General features: G+C 33.1%; 1 protein-coding gene across 1 annotated transcript in view; it reads left to right on the top strand.

Moving 5' to 3' along the window:
• Positions 1-4,277: 4,277 nt before the first annotated feature.
• The window catches only part of LOC108909140 (protein spaetzle 5), a 46,432-nt gene continuing 28,188 nt past the window's right edge, over positions 4,278-22,521 (top strand). Inside the window, exon 1 of the mRNA XM_018713376.1 lies at positions 4,278-4,621. Coding sequence (XP_018568892.1) covers positions 4,607-4,621 — 15 coding nt within the window. The 5' untranslated portion in view covers positions 4,278-4,606. The remainder of the gene's footprint in view (positions 4,622-22,521) is intronic.

Here is a 22,521-nt window from a genome sequence, read left to right as displayed (position 1 = left end):
TATGTTTTTTAAAGTACGGGTATTCTAGATCACTTGCTTGCATATAAATCGTACATGATTCACAGTTGAGTTGAAAAAGTTTCTTTTTCATTTATATTCTGTTAGAAATTTTAGATTTCACAAAATGGCAAGGCGTGAGCCGTACATTGGTAATTTTTAAGGAGAGTCGCTCGATAAAATACGCACTTGCGGGAAAATAATGTTGGGAAATGGGTGTAAATGTAACGTAACGATTTTGCATATTGGAGAGTTCCATCCGTTTGAGTAACGCGAGATTGCAGTTTGATGCACAATACTTGGATTCATTAAATTGCCTTACTATGTACCTATTTGCAGAAACTCTAGATAAAACTATCTACATATTGAGGTTAAGGCGTGTAAAAGCTTTCCATTTAGCTAATCCAACTGCCCTCAAGTGATCCAAAGGAAATAATATAAAATAATCTACCAAAAATCGCATTGTTTGTCCCTTTTCAGATATAAAATAAAGTGATGTGGCAAAAGAATCGACTGTATTTTTTTGCGATATTATTTAACTGGAATTTAAAAAAAAATTGTACAATTGAAACGAACTTGGTGGACAACTGTGACGTGCTAGGCTATGCCTTAATTGCGCCATCTGTGAATAGGAGGCTCAACTAAAATCTCATACCACTGTCCTTTTATTTAGTAATAGAGACAGAGAGGAGTTGCACAAATAAGAAGTTTTCTATAATAACGTTTATAGTTTAAGCGTATGATTGATCACCATAGTGATACATTGTTTTTATTTTCAGTTTGGTAATTGTAGGTCATGTTACCTTTAATATAAAATTTCCCAAGACAAAAATATCCTCGATGACACTTAAGAAGCCTAAAAACATCTGTCGGGACAAAACCTCTTTAATATTTATTTACTTAATAAAATTATATAAGATAAGGTACTGATGTTTAACATTTAACTAAAAATACACTGCTTGCCAAGAAAAAGTACTTAGATACAATTGTTCTATATCGTATATTAGATATATTCACCCATATTTTTACTGTTGATCAATGTTTATAGCTGTACTAAATAAATAATAAACATGATTAAAAATTGTTACAAAATATACAGTTTCCCACTTACAAAAATTTAAATATATATAATAAAGTTTTAACAATTAACTTTTCTAATTTATCTTTTCCCTTCCGTAAGTAAATTGATTGCTTTAAAGTCGTTATTTAGTTACTACAAACTTTTAACGATGTTGGTCTGAATGCTATTATAGCATTGATAAGTGATGATTTGTTTATTGTTAGTCTTAAGTTTGGAAATCCCTTTTTTTCGCATCCTAGTTTAAAAACTAATCGCGAACAACATCAAGATCTGATTGACAGGTAGATAGCAATTAAAATCATGTTGAAAGATCGTATCAGCGAAATACCTGTACGGTGTTGGCTAGTGATACATCATTAATAAAACAGCAAAAAAGGACCGTCTAGTCATTGTCATGATAGCATGAAAATTACAAGAAGCAGAATTTGAATATAGTAGCAAAATAATCGATTTTTTGTGTAACTTTTACAGGGGTATGTCATATGAACATTTTTCCAAAAATAAGTTTATAAAAAGTGTACCTACTGCTTTTTATATTTTCTATTTTCTACGTACCTGGATGCTATTAAGTAAATGCTGAAGATAAGTCTGATCGGAATCCAACACGTCAAAAATCTTCGGAAAAGTCTATTTTAGTCTGGTATCTGATTTAAATTCTTGTCGGTCTACTATATTATTATAAATATAATCTTATATATTTAAATAATCGTTTTTCTATTAGATAATAATACAAAAGTCTGTTTACACTATATAAAACAGATTTAACATTTAATATTTCGTGTTGAAATGAACGAATTCCTTTAACGTAAATAATCGGTTCCTCAAATTTTGTCGGGCAGTGTATCGCATCCCCGTTTGTTTTTTTTTTTTGACTGTGCCACCTTGCACTTAATTACTGTACAGTATAGAATTTCGTAAAGACGCGTCGACAAACTCCAAACAAACATTGCAGTCGTTAAATTACCATAAGATTAAGAAAGCCTAAACCAAACATCGCGCTAGTAGGTATTACACAAGTGCTAATTTGTTTGCATCGATAACAAACGAATTGCCATAGTAAATCATCAGATAACGGACATTTCATTTGTTTTCGGTCTAAGCGGAAGCTCTTGCATTTGTTCAAATGTTATTTATATGTCTGATGTTACAGAAGTTAGTAATAGGGCCATTTTGTTTTGAAATGTTTTGTTCCTGGTGCGTTATTATGGAACGGCGAAATGTTTTTGCACTTTTGCATGTTATTGTTTAAACATTTCTTAAAGGGAATAAGAACAATTTGTAACAATACAAAAATATGTATATTTATCCAACTGATTAACATTGCCGCCTATGATTTTTCCATATAGAGGGAACAATCGGCACTGGCGCTTGAGACGTGGGTGATCAGGGGTCAGAGCACCCGTGATTATGAGGCAAATAATGGGTTTTGTCAAGGAAAGCGATTTTTTGCAAAACAAACAGTTAGAAAGGAATGTTTCTGCTATGGTAAACGCAACAAACATATCCTGTCCTTGTTAAGATCTTCAGGTATATTGTCTAGAAATAATGAAATACGTCGATTATTGTTATGAAAAGCAGGGTGCAATCGAAGTGATCTTAATGTTCGAATCAGAAAAATTGAAAGGGTGCATGAGCTTTAACCTCAATACGTAGCTCTGTTGTTGTTGTTGATGTTGTTGCGATGTTCTGTTTATACATACATTTGATTATACATATTTATATGAAATGTGGCAAATGGCAACTTTCTGTGATAAATTAATAAATTTACTTGGTCTGCCTTATTTAAAAAAAGATAAAAGATGAAAGTATGATATGTGTTTAATGTGAAAAAAAAACGAAAAAGTCTATTTTCGTAGTGTGGTAGACACTACGAAAATAGACTTTTCACAGGGGCCACTTGTCCAATTCTGTTGGATTTTTCGATACAGCAATGTAAGTGTAATTTTGTGGGGATAATCTAGTTTTCACCAAAATCGACATACCTATCTACATATTTGTTGTTCTATATTTCTGAATCTTCTAAAATGATACGCCCATGGAATTACATTCCCTGTACGAGCAATGGTTTTGATATTGGGAATGAGTCATTGCCTACTATTTTGGCAGTGGAGTATACCGTTTTATTTCAACGGTTCTTAACCCTCAAAGGTTACACTTGGGGTGGGCCATCTTACATGTCACACTAGTGCGAGTTGGGATTTTGCCAACTTGGAACCTTTATGTCTTCTTTATTTGTTAACGAAAACAGCGTATTTATATAAAAACTGGGGTCAGATTTTCCGAGAAATCGAATGATGTAATTAGGTTTGAAGAAAAAATTAATTTGTTAATAAAAAATGCGATTGAAAAAAACACATTTTTTCGAAAATTTACTTTTTCTTTTAAATTCCTATTTTTTATAAATAATGGCTAGAGGAAGAGTAAAAAAAGGATTTTGAAGTTCAAAGTCTATATTTCTAAGAAAAAAAATACCACACACTGATAAAATGATATTATCGATATTATCGATTTTTCCCGGTATCTCGAAAATAAGCATTTTTTAAGTTTGGCTCTTTTTCTGTAAATTCATGTTTATTTTGCACTCTTGTATAAAAATATTAACTTAAACAATATTATGTTACAATTAAACTATTAATGAAAAAATATGTTTGAAAAATTGTTAACAATAACCATGTAAACAATGTTCTAGTCATCTAGTCCATTCAAAAAGTAAAATGAGGTGAAAAAAATCGGAAATTTGCATTTCAATTCACTTTATTTCTAGATTATGTGATATAAAATCAGCCTCACTTTTGCCCACAGTAAAGTCACACTAGTGCGGATTCGCACCGATCGGACTTTTCAGACTCTCTAGTTTGCCGACAATAACAGACTGAGGACTGAAGCCAGCTGTGGTACGATGTGGGTGGGGGAACCCTCGAAAGCTGCTTCCTGAGAAATGCCAGCTGTTAAAAAAAACGGTAGTGCTAATTCGTACTAGTGTGACATTTGAGTGTTATAGTAATCTTTAATTGGTATACAATATATATAGATTGAAATACAGTGAATGTAGACAAAACGCTGGGGCCGCAGAAATAACGCAAACGATCCGGTCGATTTCTGCATTATCTGCAGTAAAACGGGCCACCGTATGTATCCTTCGCGATCGATTTTACACCTTGCAATCGACTGGCGAACCCACAACTACCTCGTGTGTAACGCGGCGCGCACGGTTGACTCGATTCGGAATAGCGGCGTGTGCGGTCCGGTCCCAAAACGCCTCCCTTGATCCATATAACCACCGCGCTGCATTTGTCTTCACCACTCACGACCTGGCGTCCCCACTCGCCTTCTTCGAGTAGGTTTTTGCCAGCAACACGCCGCGGTAGACTTCGCCGTGCGCGCGAAGACCTCGACACAAGCACATTCTGACCCCGCTGGTGAAATGATCGAGAACGGCACGGCGTCTCTCACGTTCGGTACCCCAAGTGTCATAGACTAGTTACGAACTGTTTTAAGTGCGACTGGTGGTTTGTGTCCAGGCCTAAAATGAACGTTTTCATAGTGAGTAGCCCAAAGAATTTTTGAGAATAATCTCGGAATTAAAAAATTCAGTTCCGGTTCTCCTCAAGATTTGAAACCTTGTTTGGCTGCGATGATTTATCGACTTTCTAGTCTAATTTGTATATTAATGCTGACACACATTTTGGGAAAATCATAATCCGACTCTTACATATGCATTAGATAATATTGTAGTAATCATACACGGGGTGTCCAGAAATTAGCCTGCAATATTGAACATAGGCGTTAATGATGAGCCCCTGAGAATTTTTTTTTAAAACAATGAAATTTTAACCCAAGTACCTATTATTGTTTAGTTGCAAATATAATTGTATAAAAATATTTTTTAATTTTTCTAAGGGGCGTTTTAAAGTGAGGGGTTGTAACTAAGTTTCAGGTATTCTAGTTCCTTTGTGTGTGGACTTTTCAATTTTTTATTAAAAAATTTGAAATTTTGGACAATTAGATGGTAGAAAGGTACCCTTCGCTTTGTTTGAAAATAAGGTATACAATTTTCAAAAACTCGAGCATCTATTCACTCCACAGTTTTTAATTTTTGAATTAAATGGAAAAATTCACACCCAAAGAGCTCCTGATTGAATTTTGTACTTTTTTTACCATTAAATTCATAACAGTCATAACCAGTTCTGAATTTCATCGTTTATTTGGAAAAAACCTTACAAGGACTCACATTGCCAATGTTCATATAATATATTTTTTCTCTGATTTTGGGTCGTAGAATGCGCTGATAAAACATTGCAAGCTAATTTCTGGACCCTGTATAATTTCTGATCATACATTTTTGAACAAATTTCCAGATAGTCCAATCTGATTGCGAAAAAATAAGTATCTGCTATTTTTTTTTTGTATAAGCAACAGTTTAAGAACAAATCTTTCAGTTATTGTTACCTGTCAATGAAAAATCCCCAGTATGATTGCAATCCTAATCTTGTTATTGTTTACTAGACTCCTAACCAGGTCTATCAAAACCACTGTTTAAAGTAGAAAAAAAATGTAAAATAACTTGCAAACATGATTTGTTTCAATTTCTTTAAAAAAATCACAGTAAATATATTATATAAACACAGAAATAGTAGAGTTTGAAGTATAACTGACATCCTTGGCCAGCTCGGTTACTAGATTTGAGCCCACCAGACACAAAAAACTTAAGAGAATATATCTAACGATAAATATACATACAATTAATATCTAAGATTTAGTATACGACAAATTAAACTGTATTTTGTTATAAATTTCTGATTATTCAGGTACTCACGCTGATATACAGAGTGTTACAAAACTGTAGGTCAAACCGTTAACCATATATTTTAAGTAAAAATAATGGGGCCCTATTTTCTTTCAGACGCTTCTTATTCAAAATCTTGTACTAATAATTCCGTTAAATTTGAAGATACCCAGTTGAAATGACCAATATGACATACTTTTTTTACCTTTGGATGACACATCTTTTGTGTACTTTTGGTCAAAAATCGTTACAGTATTTTCCTGTACGTGCTTGTAATTTAAAGATATTGTTTTTTTTTTTTTTTTAATAACACATTGCAATTATTTTATAATTTTCACGCTTGCAAAATCTTTATTTAGGGCTTTGAAGGGGGTTCGAATAAGAATATTAAGATTTTGTTAGTTTAAAGATGTGTGGGCGTCGGCATAAAGTAAAAGTCTCTTCAAATTTCATGAATGAATTTCAACTTAAATCAATCTTTGAATTATAATTTTGACACCCTATATCTTCAAAAATAAGCGTCTAAATGAAAAGTGGCGTAAGAAATATCCATCCAAAGAATGCGGTTAAACCGCTTGACCTACTTTTTTGTAACACCCTGTATAAAAAGAGTGAAATTAGTTTTTTATTTCTCAAATTTCGGTGATAAATATATTTATAAATATCACACGTAGCCTCAAATTATTCATTAATCATCTAAAATGGTAGATGTGAAAACTGTGAACATTTTTAAAGGCTTCTATTATTTATTTCGGCACGATATTAAAGAATAGTAGTGGTGTAGATACAGCAGGGCAGATCGAGGCATGAGGGCCTCAGCTGTGTTGGAATCTTAATATTAAAAACTACAGCGCCCACGGATGGAGATAGAAGATATTTTTTTTCCTTTTCATTTCATTGAAAAAAAACTGGGAAAATTCTTGTTCAAACATTCTGCTTGTTTTCAAATGTACAAGAATATAGTTTTGATTTTGGATATACAGGGTGTTATCTATAAAGACATGATTAGAAATATAGTAGTTGATTTTATCATTAGAACTCAATAAGACTGTCAGTTAAGAAAAACGTAAATAATCAATCAACTATAGATGTCAACATTGAAATATGACACTTTGGGGAATCACCCTTTTTTTGTTAAAAAATAATTTGAAACGATTTGCGGAACAAGCACACTTTTCGGTAGCCCAAATATTCAGGCAAAATTGGATAAATTGATGTTTCTGAGATGCTCAATTCAAATTCCATGAATTTCAATGAAGATATTGGCTAATCAACATGTTGCTCATCATTTATTTCTTCTTTGTTCGATGCTCATTTTTGTACATACTGTCATTTCAGACGCAATAACTCCGCTTCTATTCGTCCAAATGTCATGAAATTTTGACAGTACATCAGTGAAGGATCTACCTTTCCGACGCATTTAATTGCCAAGAGATGTCCTCACTAGAAATACCTATTTTTGGAAAGTCCTGTTTGGAAAATTCACCTTATATAGGATAGTGGAAAGGCCCTTAAAATTGTTTTGCCCTAGCCCCCCTGACTTCTGCCTACGCCACTGGGAAATAGACGCCTTTTATGGAAGTTGGGCACGTCTGGCTTGGTCTGGCTTGGCCGTGCAGACGAGACTCAGACGCCTCCGTCTACGTATATGGTCAAATTAATAGAGCTCGAACGTTGTACACACAGCCACAATTTTGTAACACGGTTTTAACAGGGATCGGTCACGGTTGTAATAACAGAAACAATTTGTGAACGGTTTTCCCAAGGATGTCGCCGTTCCAGGCAACTTTCTTTAAAACATATTTCGATAATTAAAGCACTTACCTTCAGCCGTTAATGTATTCATGTACCATTCAATAATTTCGTTACAAAACTTCAGTTTAGTTACACAATCGACGTCAGTTCGGGTAATAGTGTTAACACACTAATGGTGTGTACGTCTTCGAGTTGCAACTAGCGGTTTTCCGTCAAGGAGCTTTCACAATAATTTGATTTTAATGATTGATGGACTGTAATTAGCGGTGAAGGTATTATTCAAGACCGATCGTTTCGGTGAAGCTTTTTAAAACTGCTTTTTAAGGAAAATCGAATATTCCTTTACTTGTAAACAGTTGGTGGACTTGATGGAGTGTGCTTTTAAATTTTTATAACTTTTTTTTCAAGAATAAATTCAGTATGGCGTACAGGGTGGTCGGAAACAAGTAGGCCATACTTCAAAGGTAACTTCCTTGGATGAAAATAAACTGATTTAGAAGAAGTTAATTTACTAATTTTTTTTTAGATAAAATTTGATTGAAGCTGAACATTTTCTATCATAGTGGTCATTAAGAACACCTGGAGTTTGTCTTTTGCTTTTTATCATATATTTTTTGCATATACAGTACGCGCCTAAAGTATGGAATAAATTCAGTAAAAATGAAACAATTTTTTTTTGGGAAAAATCCTCGAACAGGTCGATTTTTAATTTAAAAAATACATATTTTAGCATAAAAGGCGATTTTCAACCGTCATTTGTTTTCGAGTAATGACGTCATCGACATTTTTTTTAAATAGCAATCCCTTATCTTTTTTCTTGATTCTGAAAGATCGTTTCATTGTCGATCCGACGGTATTAAAATGTTGCCATCATACATAGGAAAGTTTTCGAGTAAATGACGATTGAATGTTAGAAAACCCAAATCAATTAAAATAAAGCAAAAACGTTATCAAATTTAGTTTTTCGAAATGCCTGGACGTCCAAGCGTTAGTGAAGATCACAAACAGAACATTTTGATAAGTATGGTAGATAATCCTCATAATACTTCGCGATTGGTTGCATTAAAACAATGAAATTAGTCAAACTACAGTGCAACGAATCCTGAGGAAGGAAAAATATCATCCCTGCAAAATTCAACTTGTGCAGGAACTTAATGAAGACAATCCCGACCGCCGCTTACACTTTTGTGAAATTATGATGGATTTATCTCAGGTAAATAGAGATTTACACCGGCAAATACTTTTTTCAGACGAGGCCACGTTTTGTCTCAATGGTACAGTGAACCGTCAAACTTGCAGGTATTGGAGTCGGGAAAATCCTCATCGGATGGCAGAGACACATACCCAACACCCACAAAAATTAAATGTGTGGGCTGGAATAGTTGACAACAGAATAGTAGGGCCTTCATTCTTTGAAGGAACCCTTACAGGAGAAAGATATTTAGAGTCTTTACAAAATGACCTTGTTCCAGCGCTTGCAGTAATTTTTCCTAACGATAATGACCCTGATATTCCTGATGACACCATATGGTTTCAGCAAGACGGTGCACCTCCTCACTATGCACGCCCTGTTCGAGATTTTCCGGACAATTGTTTTCCTAGGAGGTGGATCGGCAGACGAGGACCGATAGAATGGCCCGCGAGATCCCCAGATCTTACACTCCTGGACTATTTCTTATGGGGCTACTTAAAGTCCAAAGTATACGTTAGTAGACCACATAATTTAGAAGAACTCCAAAATTGTATTATACAGGGTGAGTCATAATTCACTCCCCAGCGGCCGGATATATATTCTAAAATAAAAAATAAAACAGAAATGTAGAATACTAAAATCTCGAAAGAGGAGCCGTTTTCGGAAAATTTTGTAAAGAAAAATTCAAATTTATAATTTTTTTGTTTAATATTAACACCATTAAAATCCATTTAAATCTATACAAAATAAGAAATAGCAAAAACGAAGATCCTTTCAGCGCAATCCAGATTTTTTTTATAATGTTTTATTTATCGATGAAGCTCATTTCAACTAACAAGGAGTTTTCAATCACCACAACCTTGATTATTGGCATTATGAGAATCCTCATGCAAAACGTCAGCGTAAGATGGCAACATTTTAATACTGTCGGATCGACAATGAAACGATCTTTCAGAATCAAGAAAAAAAATAAGGGATTGCTATTTAAAAAAAAATCGATGACGTCATTACTCGAAAACAAATGACGGTTGAAAATCGCCTTTTCCGCTAAAATATGTATTTTGTAAATTAAAAATCGACCTGTTCGAGGATTTTTCCCAAAAAAAAATTGTTTCGTTTTTACTGAATTTATTCCATACTTTAGGCGCGTATTGTATAATATTATCGTCTATGCATATCGGCATATCGGTAAGTCGTTGACTGTGTGCCCTTTTTTTTAGAACATTCATATCAATTAGATTTTGTGGAATGAATACTTTTTACATTTGACCCTATATTGATCATAATACCTATAGCTATTCCAATTAGTTTCTAAAATTAGCGTTGCCTAGAAAATTGCTTCCTATTTTTGAAAAAAAAAAACTTTCTATAGGAACGGTTATTTTTAGACCGTATAAGAAATAATAAAAAACACGTGTTTCAGTTTAAACACGCGCCCTAATTGTCGGGAATTAAACGCACTGAAGCTTTGGAAGTGGAGCTTTGATTATAAAACATATACAGCAATAAAAAGTAGCAAAATGTTATTAGCTGTTAGGCAGTCGAGTTTTGAGCATAAACAAATGTGTACCAACTGTTTCGTGCAAAACTCCGGGGAAAAAGTGCCGGGAAAAGTCCGGGAGCAAACTCCGGGGGGACTCCGGGGAAAGAGTTCGGAGAAAATCTCCAGTGCTTGGTAGATGAAATATTTAACTCATAAACTGTACGGAATCCATAGGCGTCCAGAAAAAATTTGCCCTGTCTCTTCTAGATATTCTATATTCCGAGCTATATTCCTATTCCTATTTAGTTGACTATATTCTCAAATTTTTTGTAAATAATGTTCCCGAAGTGCAACTATACGTCGTGATTCAATAATTACTGTACGATTGTCAAGTTTTTTTTATTTAAAACCGCATTGTAACATGTCGTAAAGTATCCAAAGATTTATAATTATAATCAGGATAATCGTATAATTTATCTCGAATCATGTTTAAAGTAGGAACTTTATTTTCTTTATACATATTATAAATTGTACGCCATATTACATCTCTGGTAAAATCAACAATATTCCTTAATTTTGTATTTTTCCGTTTCCTCTTTGTACCGTGATTAATAACGTCTCCTTCTTTAATTACACGATAAATTGACGTTTCTGATATCTAAGTTAATTCTCTAATCCATTTCCTAATTTCTTTACCACATTGTTCACTATTTTCTCTTTTCAAACATTCATATATATTTAAAATAATACGTTGACTGTGTACGTGTAAATTTTTGTTTTTAAACTCTGAGTTTGTGACGACGCTTTGGACAAAAACCGGCTCGGCTGTTTGGGGATTTTCCCGGGTTATTTCGTTATCTTCCGTTTCAAAGAGTCTCCAGAAAGCCATGCTAAATTACTAGATAATTGCATATATAATATTTATTTTAATAACTATTACTCTTTACTGGTTACGATATAAACAAATAATCATATTATATAACTAATAATTAATAATACGTATTATACCAATAACAACGCCAAGCACTGCTCTCTACTGCACTGGCAAAACCAAGTGAACAGCGCTCGACACTAAACTAATACCATGCAAAAAATTATTTACGACCTAGTGGACCAGTTTGCTTTGACGACCAGCGTGCAGCCGTCGATTCTACATCAGGCGGACTGGTCTACCAATACCGGACTCGCCCAATGGCTATTCGAGTATAAATTACGAGACAGATAATGCCTAAAGTACAGGAAGAAATTTCAAGAGAAGTGCAGACGGTCCTGTGCTTTGAGATTCACAGGTTCCAATTGTTATCGTAGCAACTTTACAAGCAGTGACTTTATAGTCAAATTTAGTAAATGTTTAAGTATAATCAGACAAATCGTTAAATATAATTTCATCAAAATCGGAAATATTTTATAAAATGTTTTTTCAAATATCAACACTAAAAAATCTATGAAGGAATAATCGAAACATAAACCCCAGAAAAAGATCTAATATTATCGTCTATCATATCGGCATATCGGTAAGTCACTGACTGCGTCACCTTTTTTTTTTTAGAATAAAATCAAAACGTGTTCAAATTTTTGAAATTTTATTTGGCAAGATGCTGATTGCGAAAGCTTTTTTTAGAGCCTCATTAGAGATTGTAGCCATAGGCCCACACCAAACAAAAATTAAAATAAAAAGGTTAAAAAAATAATGTTCGGTCATTTTCTGAACAAATATGGGGACATTTTAGCCTGATTAAACTTAATCTATTTGCAAAATTTGCATCTTAATTAAATATTTTGTAACGTTTCGCAACGTCAAAGAAACATTTATTTGGTAACCTTAAAGATATATCGTCGAGAGATCCAATCCAATGGTACAAGATTACATCTCGATAACATTTGAAAGAAATTGAAACGTCTGGCAGTTAATTGTGAATTATTACAACTAGGAAGTGGAAACAATCCTCATAGTGACTAGCGTCCACGAACTCTACAGATGCCGTCTGATTTAACCGTTATGCAAGTCGACGTGAGTTATGGACCAGTTATTATGGGTGTTCCCAACCAACACTAATAAATTTCGACGGAGCAAAAAAATAGGCAAACTTTCGCATAAGGCTCACGAAGTGAGTCAACTGATAAAACTGCCCACCCTAGAATATCTGAGAAAACATCGAAAATAACATTGCTTTCACGTAAAAACATTTTTTCTATCATTGATGGTGTCGTATGAAAACTGTGAGCGAACTTCGGCCTGATATCCTTCGAACCGCGAAATTGCCGAGCCAGAGTACAGGGGAAGACCGAAGAACCGTGCCGTCCGCCGGAAAAGAAACTCAAAAAATCACATACATATTTCCAGCCCACCGAAACAGCTGCGAGTTTGAGGGCAACGCCAGATTTACGAGAGTCGACTTCGTACCGAAGATCGCCCAGGTTTCGACACGTTCGCGTTAGAGTTGATCGAACGTCGACTTTGATAACCTGCAGTTATATAACCAGGTACAAGTACCTAGCCAGTATGTGTGACATACGATTCAAATTTAAAGTTTCGAATTTAGAGTCCATATAGTCAGTTATTGTTACAGTATCGTTATACCGAGTTATAAATAAGCATCTATTTATCAAATATATTTTTGTTAATAATTCTAACAAATCGTCCAAGCATTAATCTTTCTACTGGGAACGCGAGTTTGGATCGTCAAAATTGTTCTGTAGAATTTACATCCACAGACAAAACTCTGTGTAACATTTACATATTTAAGAACATTTTAATTTTGTAAGTGCAGCAATTATTCTTGTTAAAAAGTCCTGTACTGGCACCATCTTTTTTAGTTTCTAGGATGTCCATTCTACAACAAACATAAATCTAATTGCCATTGGCATCTTCACATGTGGAAATGGAATGTGAGCACTGTCGCTTTCACCAAAACAAACAGGAATTAGCATAACCGCTTTTTAGGTGCTATTACAATTGGCTGATGTAACAAAAAAATTATCGCCTTAGACGACTATAAGAGCCTAATTAATTAAAAAAGAAACAGTCATTCAAACGAGACCAACAGGATGTCCGACACCAGCGAATTATGAGTACTTACAACACATGTGTAACTCATTATCATAATATTGTAATCAACGAAAATAATTTGATACAAATGGATTTGTTAACCTTCGCGGACAAGAAAAAGAATGACATAGAACATTGAACTGTATTGGATGGTCATTTATTCGGTCGTTTTGTTGACATTTAGGATGGTTCTCTCTCATTGGAAACATTGTCGAGAAGATGGTGACGAAAGGTGGGAGGAAAACTTATTAGTATTATTAGAGTTATTTCTAAATACCTATTACCCAGTGCGATTAACTTGTCCGAAAATTATCATGGAATGTCAAAAAGATACTAGTTAACTAGCACTGACTTTTTTTGAAAACTGTCATAAAAATCGACATTTTCCTTAAATTTTCAGTTGACTAAGTGAGATTTTTTTGTCACCTAGCTGCAAAATACAATGTACATTTCAAGTAATATAACATTTCAAATCTTTATTGTAAACAGGACGTTAAATTTATGCCAGATCCAGTGCTGTCAGTTATCGTAGATTTAGTTCTGGGTGTTGCTGTAATTGTTTAAGTTTACTGCGGACGTTGTATTATTGACAAGGTCCGAAAACTCTGCTGAAGATGGTAACAATTTATTTGCGATTGAAATTCTATTTTATATAGAATCTTCTATACAGGGTGTCCGGAAATTGTGCGTCAAAACTTCAGGAGGTGATTCCTCACAAAAATTAGAGTCACAAAGTCCTATAACAATTTTTCGAAAACTCAATATTAACGGAGATACAGGATGTCAAAAAAAATATTTTTTTTTTAGTTTTTCTTAGATAACTTTTTTATTTGTGATTTGATTTTTTCCAAGTCTTTCCTATATACTACTAGTGCCCTTGTACATTTATGTTCCAAATATGATGCAAATACTTCAGTGCCAAACGGCCTAACCTGACCTTAATCTTCGATCTATGGCCCACAACTTTTTTGTTTTCACCGCTTTATAAATTTGTACAGCACCATGTTAAAGAGTATCAAAAATTATTTAAAAAAGTATCTCTTGTTGCGATACAATAAAATGAACCGTTTCTGAGAAAAACATTTTCATTTTAGGCTATTGATTATATCCAAAAACAGGGTTAAAAGGAACTATGATGTTCGAACAACTTTATTGCTTATTTAGAGAATTGAATTTCCCGTCGAAATGGCTTATTTAAAGGAAAATGTTATGCAAAAAAATCGTTAATAAGCAATTTGTAAAAAAAGCAAAAAATTCGATTTTTTTGATTTTTTTACTTTTTTGCCTCTAGTTTTTTTAGTAAAGATAGGTACAGGCATTGCTTCATAAAAAAATAGATAAAATTTCCTTCAAAAAAAGAAATTGTAAAGTATTTTTGGATGAAAATTGACTGACATATGGCCGCTCAAACTTAGCCAATTTTTCGATTTAGTCGCGTTTACCCTTATACGCTTTTTGCAAAAAAGGAAGGAAATAAGACGTTCAAGGATTTTCATCATATGACTTGTTCGAAGAGTCATTAAAAATGAAAAAACCGCGGAGTGCTATTAAATTAGACGGTTGAAATTGAAGATAGGGGTAAAATGCACTTTTGCAGTTTTTTAAATATAGCACGAAAGCGAAGCAAAATTTCGATATAGTTTATAGGAAAAATTTTGTAGAGAATTGAATTTCCCATCGAAGTAGCTTATTTAAAAGATTGAAAAGAAAAATTTTATGCAAAAAATCGCTAATAAACCATTTAAAAAAAGCAAAAAATAAGATCATTTGATTTTTTAAATTTTTTGGCTTAATTTTTTTTATAGTAGAAGTAGCCAAATAAAATTGCTATACAAAAAAACTAAATGAGATTCCCTTCAAAATGATACGTTTTCAAAAGTTTTTGGACTAATATTGACTGAGTTATAACCGGTCAAACTTAAATATTTTTTTAGATTTTCATTGTTTTTAACATAATAATGATTATAATTCTTATTAATATGACCTAAAAACTTGTCCAAAATTAGTTAAATCCATCGATTCATATTAATTATATCGAATTACCTTTTCTAGGAGAAATTTATAATCAGGTGCTTCTTATAAAAATCTCTCAATTTCATAATTTAAAAAATTAAAATTACCAAATTATCAAAAACTTTTGAACTGTCTATTCTAGACTTGAAAATTGTTATAAACATTAATGCTAGCTGAAAAAATTTCTGTGTTTTATTAATTATTATTAAAAAATGTTTTTTTATTATCCATGATTTTTATTTTTTTCTCCAAAAATGAAGCCAATATACGAAAAAAATTCAAGAGAAAAAAAAGTTATATTATTAGTTGCTTAATGCGAAAAATTATATTAAAAGTTTAAAAAAGTCAGTGGCGCACATTTATTTTTGTAAAAAATATTGGTAAAGGTGCCCACAGGACGCCACTGGACTTAATAATTTTAATCTAGTTCCAGCTAAGTTACCCCCTTTCTGCCATAAATAACACTGCCAAATTTCAACAAATTCCGCTAAAGGATTACCTACTGAGATTTTTACGAAAAAAACTATTTTTTTTTTAATTTGAAGATGAAGCATTATTGCCGGACCTATGTTTGTTTATATAAACTTTTTATCTTAGAATTACTCAAAGAATCTGCCCTTGAAGTTTGACTACGTACTTAAATAAAATTGTTTAACTTCATTTGTTTCGATTTTGTTTTTTAATTTGTTTAAATTAGATCAAAACTTTAAAAAAGAGTTATATTTCAGTAAGTTCTGATGAATGATGTAGTCGAGGAAGTAAATTAATCTAAAAAGTTTTATGGGTTTTTAACTAAAGTTTTAAACAAACCACCTTCTCGACAACTTAACGTTTCGTATTTATTTTTCTTTGACAAGAACGTTCATTTATCAAGTTAACTATTAGGCATGGAGCAAAAACTAATTTTATCATCTGTTCATAACTTCGTTCTGTTCTGTTCGTAACTCGTAACACCTTTGACGAGTTAATTTACACCTTTCGGAAAATCGTAAAGCCGTCATCGGATGACGTAGCGATAGGGCACCACGTTTCTCCTTTGGATTGTTAGATAATTTTATTGGCTGTAAGTCTGTAAACCCAATTAAAGCTAATCGATGGTTTTAATGCCAACAGGCCACGATTTTTGATCGTAAAACTTTATTGTGGGTAATTATCAAAGGTAAAGAGACGGAAGATATTTAATTACTTAATATTGCTTGGCGCTTCCTTGTTTAGAAACAGTTGAATGAGATTGGACTTCGTTTTTTTGATCAAAACTGAGATGAGCCGACCTGACCTAGAAGAGAAGCAGGTGGTTATTTTTTATTTAACCTCATCTTTTGTTTGTACATTTTGGCAAATCTAGGGTGTAACCATGGGCGTAGCTAGGGGGTGAGGGCTGTCCACGGCCTCCCCCAGAGAGCCTGGCGCCCATCCCAGAATAAAAATGATCCAATTAGAATCAAAGGAAAAATGGCTCTGAGCCCACCGCAGGCAAAAATCCTAGCTACGCCTATGGGTGTAACTCTAAGAACCTAGATTACATTCACTCAAACTTTACGGATTTTTGAGATTACTTTGTAAAAGAGAGACTATGTGAAAAACATGTTTTATTTTCAGTTCTCCCTTTTTTATTTTGTTTTAAAGATTTGAACTAATCATCACCACAGTAGCGTAGTCGGTCGAGCATGCGGTGGCAAGCATTTCTCGGCCAAACTTCCTATTCTGGTCCGGGTTCGATCTCTGGTGTCGACACTGGCAATGTCGTTGAATAATGGGTGTTTGTCCGAGTTTTTTCAAGTGCAGCCCCCTTCCGCACAGCCTTTGGCTTTGAATTTGGGGTTTGTCTCATTTCTGTGGTGTTTTATAAAAAAAATTCAAACGAATTCAATATTTTTTAATGTTGGTTTTGGTTTCAACATTGTGGTTCCAAGAAACTATCATCATTTTCTTTGCAACTTTTGTATTTCGGTACGTTTTGTATTTATAATGCACCGTTAAAAGCTTCGTTGAAACATTGTTTCTACAGGTTGTCCCAAAAGTAACGCAGGATTTAAATTGTACGCCATTTTCATTCCGAAGCGTTGGCAGCATTGTGCTGGCCCATCTGTTGTGGTAAATACGTCACGGTTAGACAAAATGGAGCGCTATACGGCGGAAGTTGAGATTGTGAAAATTCATTACAGATACGGAGAGTGTGTAGTTGAGACTGTGCGCAAATTACGGTAAAAGGAACGCCCCTGAGGAACTGTGAAAGATTAATTGCCAAATTTGAACAAAGAGGTTCGTTTGTAGACAATAAAAAACCAGACCGCCTTCGTAAGGGCTGTTCATCCGAAAATATTACCAAATCTGACTCATTAGAACTTTACGGTATATCCTGTATTTTAGAGGCGACTTAAAAAAACTAAAGATGTTGGGGCATTAAGCATTGAATTTTTTAAAGCAATCATGTTTTAATTAATGTTTTTTTTGTGTCGTTTATCAGCAAATACTAAGGGATTGTGCATACAGGATGATGATGACATGGAACTAATATTTATTGGATCGGCTAAATCGATTCGAGGCGATTTTATTCACCATTTTTTAAGAAGTAATTAATGAACAGTACACATTCTTTTTCATAAACTGTCAAGGCTTTTCCAATACCAATGAAAGATCTCTTCTGGGCGAGATTTTTTTTCTCATTATTTAAAATTGTTCTTAAATCAATAAATGTGATATTAGTCTTCCACTTTTCTGTTAACCTTCCAATCGGCGCCAAAGTGACAGAAACGTAGCAGGTGTTGGGTGTAATTATATCGTTATTTATTTAACACTAATGTATGTTTTCCAAGAAATCCCACCTGAGACAAGACGAACACAAAAGGAAACCATAGCTAGGACCAGCGTATTCTTGCTGGTCTTGATATTCATAGTTCCTTGAAAGTAGTCAGTAGCGTAGATAAAGGAGGTCTAGAGGGTTTAAAGTCCTTTAATCATTTTTATTTGCTTGGAACTGAAATATGTAATTATTATGGCGGGAGAAATCGTTAGGCCCTCCCGAATGATAGTCTAGTTACGCCACTGTCATTTATCTAAATATCACTCTATAAACATAATAAGCATGTTTTTAAAGACAGTTCTGTGTTTCCAACATATTAATCTAATTTTCTCCACACCTGTGTATTATAATAAATCAAAAATCGTATTAAAAAATAAAGTTATAAGATTGTCGAGATATATTTTAGGTTTCTTCGTCCCACGGCAAATTACCCAACGCGAAAATGACATTTCTCATTTTATAATAAAATTTTATTGTAATTTTTTGGAGCTTTCTATTTCTATAATTGTGTTTTTTTAATCTTCTCCATCTCTTACACTATATGGGGTTATCAATCATCTAAACTGTCTTTCATATGATAATTTCTAGAGAAATACCTATTTATTTCCTCGATTGAAAGTGCTTTCACATTTTTTATGCAAATTAATGGAATGTGGGCAATGCACCTAATAATTTTCTCACATTGGATTAAGTGGAAACTTAACAAAGCAAAATATACGGGAGCTGTACTAAATCATCCGTATATAGGGTGTTCTACAAGCTCTACGACAAACTTTTACAGATAGGTAGCTGAGTTGATTTCAAACATTTTTTTTGTATGAACAGGTCCGATTCATTTTTGTTTAGAAGTTACAAACATTTTAAAAAATTGAATTTTATATTTCAGAAGTAGGGCTTAATGTTGATCAAAATATATGGGATCAGCACGATGGCGATGGTGCACCACCACATAATGATCTACGTTCATGTAAGAACATAGAGCCTGTAGAATACCCTGTATTATGAAATAATAAGTATAGATTTTTGAAGTTTCAAATTCAAATACTAGACACTTCAAAAAAGGGATTTGCGTCAAAAACAGATTTATTAACGATAAATTAGTATAGGGCGAAAACAATAGTAAAAAACTAGCATGAAACTAACGAAAGTTCAAGGTAATTAAGTCAGATGAACAAACTGGCAATTCTAATGACCAATTATACCCTTAGATATCAGTTTTTCGTGAATTTCCAACTTATTCGTTTGTGCTATGAAAAATTAACTACCTCCACAAATATCCAAACCATTTACCCACGCATCCCAGCTATAAAACAATAACGAGCACCTTACCAATAAAAAGACTTTCACTAGTTGGTAATTCCACGGGATTATGGGTTATATAAATGATAATATAATATATATAAACTCAATTCTGTGTTCGGAATAACCGAACTACAAACAAGTTGGTGTTTCTTTTAAGTTTCTGTTAGATGCTGCAAATTTAATATAAATTCGCCAATATTGTTAGAGTACCTACGTGAGACGCAAATGTAAGAAAATACAGGGTGTTTTTAGTAAGTAGCAAAAATGGTACCAGTGAATGTAGAGCCAAAAATAAGAGGATTGAAGTAAAAATACCTTATAAGAAAGTTGCACCCCTGAACCCTTTTAAAGGAGGGGATTGAAATTCACTTTTTAATTTTTTTCTTTAACATAAGGAATGCTAGAAACACGGAACTTGGTTTGAGCATCCTACTAATAAAGAGACAACTTTTCAATATTCGTTCGATCATTGGTGTATTTTATAAAGGAGTGAAACAGTCAACCCCATTGCAATACTTTATTACAAATTTTTTATATGAAGCAAATTAATTACTTAAAAATATTTATTTATTGGGAAGGCTAATTTATTGCGCAACTTTTTTACCTCTTGTAATTTTTCGATAAAACCGATAGTTTCTATTAAAAAAATTAGATGCGTCGTCGTCCACTAAGGGGGTAATTGCTAAATTTTGTAAAAATAAAATAGGCGGAGGTCATAACAAATAAATTGTTATTTATCAATTTTATCATCAATCATCAATAAATTGACACTTTCTGTCAACCAATAATAATTAGTACCAATTGAGTAATTTATCAGAGTAATTATGGCAAATAATATTTATACCAATGACCAATGTGTCGACAAGTGTTTTTCTAATCCAGAAAAAAATAGTAACACTGCAGTTATACCACCAAAAATATCCGTACAGCTTTCATATAAGATATTTTTACTTCAATCCTCTTATTTTTGGCTCTACATTCACTGGCACCATTTTTGCTACTTCATTTAAAAACACCCCGTTTAAAACTTTTTCAGATGCTGCGAAAAATTTGGTTTGAAAAGCCATTTTAATCACCTGGTATAGTGACGGTTCTCTATTGTTTTGTTGAATGATTCTGCAATGCAATAAATACATTATTCATTTCGTTGAGAAGCAATAAAATGTTGATAGTTTATATCAGTACAATGCGATCGAAATGCAGTACCACACCTAAAGAGAACAACAATTGGATTAAAAAAAATCATTCTGTTTTCAACAACATGTTTTCTGTTAACACTTCGCGGATTATAAGCAGAGTCTTAAAAAGTAACTCGATTTTTTTCAAACCCTGAAACTGATGTATTTAAGGGGGGGGAGGGGTAAAAAATTCAGGTACTACCTTGAATAATAATTTTACTAAAAAAATTAAATATGCTTAATAGGAAATCACCGCCCGTGAAAATAACACATCGATCGTTTCAAAGAGAAGCAAACATGAAAATCTTTTTCCGCTGAATTTCTTATGACTTCTTAAGGTGGTTAGTGTTCCTAAAATCGATTTTTTTTATTTGTCATCTGTCGCGAAGTTGAAATCCCTTTGAAAATCACCTAAAAATTTAGGATTTTCTTTATCCTCGAATTTTTGTGCCTAGTTTATATGCAGCATACTTTACTAGTAAATGGACATTACGTAAATACGAGTATCAAGGTTTTTTTTTAATTCAAGTTAGAATTACACATTTTATCCTCTCACAGATCTGCAATCGATCTGCACGTCGCTTCAAACCACCATCGCCAACAAATCTTTTCCGATCGGTCCACTTCTTGCACCACGTATATTAAACGAGTGCCTTTAGTCCATATATCGCCACCGCAAGCGCTAGAACGTGACCCTGTACGTCTGCGAACACGCAAATAAATTTCCTGTTGCGAATAATTGCCCTTTCTAAAAAACGCGCAACAATAAACAATATGCAGATCAGTTTTTTTTCTCCCCTCGCATTCCGAATGGAACTGGAGCAGCTTACAACTGGCAATTAAAATAATGTTGTTGTAATAAATTATCCGTCTAATAAATGCGACAATCGGTTAGCAGTGTCCTCCAAATTGATTTATTTATGTACCTGCAAGCAACGCGGGATGATCGAGCTAATAAATTAGCCCGTAAGAAAGTACTGTACCTACTGTTTTATGAACGCTGGTCAGGTGAAGAACGCCAGGAACTCGCATAATATGATTACGTAACTTGTATACACAAAATGAATTTTGTTTTTTACTTAGACGATATATACACCAGGAAAATTAGCGAAAATAAAAGAGAAACTCGAAAAAAGTCCTATCCGCGAGATTATTGTAAAATTGTCTAAAGGAACATAATACAAGACATCTTTTGTCTCGTGAGTCAAAAACTTTTATTAGCTAACTTTTCTATTTAAACAAATAAGTGAGGAAAACAGTTTTGTCACTTTGCAGGGAAAACCATCAATTTTAGCGAAAAGTGACTCCCAGACAGCTCATAAAAATAGAAAAAATTTTAAATTTTAAATTGTATTATATTGCATTATTTATATCTATTATTGAAAATGGTTGTGATTAATATTTTTTGAATTAATGTTGGTTATGTTTATAAAATTAGTAATAAATATAATAAAAAAACTTTATATATTAAAACATAACTTACTCGTGTTACTTTGAGAGTTCGACTAACCAATTTTTTCAAAAGCGCATGCTTAGAAATAGACATAGCTGAACAGATGTTTTGATTCAAAGAACGGGCCACCTGTTTTGGTGAAAGTAACCGTTGGCTCACATATTTACATTTAAATCGTAATGAAATAGCTAACAAAATATTGAAAAAACAAGTTTACTTTGCCTTAATATGTAAAAAAATAACTTTTTAAATGAACGATAGCTTCATTTATTTATTTAATAATAGTAAAATAATTCCGAAATTGAAATTTTAATTAATATTTCGTTTATCAATAATTTTTGTGACATTTTTGTAAATTAAAAAAAATGAATTATAAAAGACGCATTTTTCTGGGGTTCAGGGCTATTCTACGAATTCGTAAATATGCCC

This window comes from Anoplophora glabripennis, unplaced genomic scaffold, assembly GCF_000390285.2.
Source record: "Anoplophora glabripennis isolate ALB-LARVAE unplaced genomic scaffold, Agla_2.0 scaffold346, whole genome shotgun sequence".
NCBI classification, from domain to species: Eukaryota; Metazoa; Arthropoda; class Insecta; order Coleoptera; family Cerambycidae; genus Anoplophora; species Anoplophora glabripennis.
This window is presented reverse-complemented; position numbering and strand designations above follow the sequence as displayed.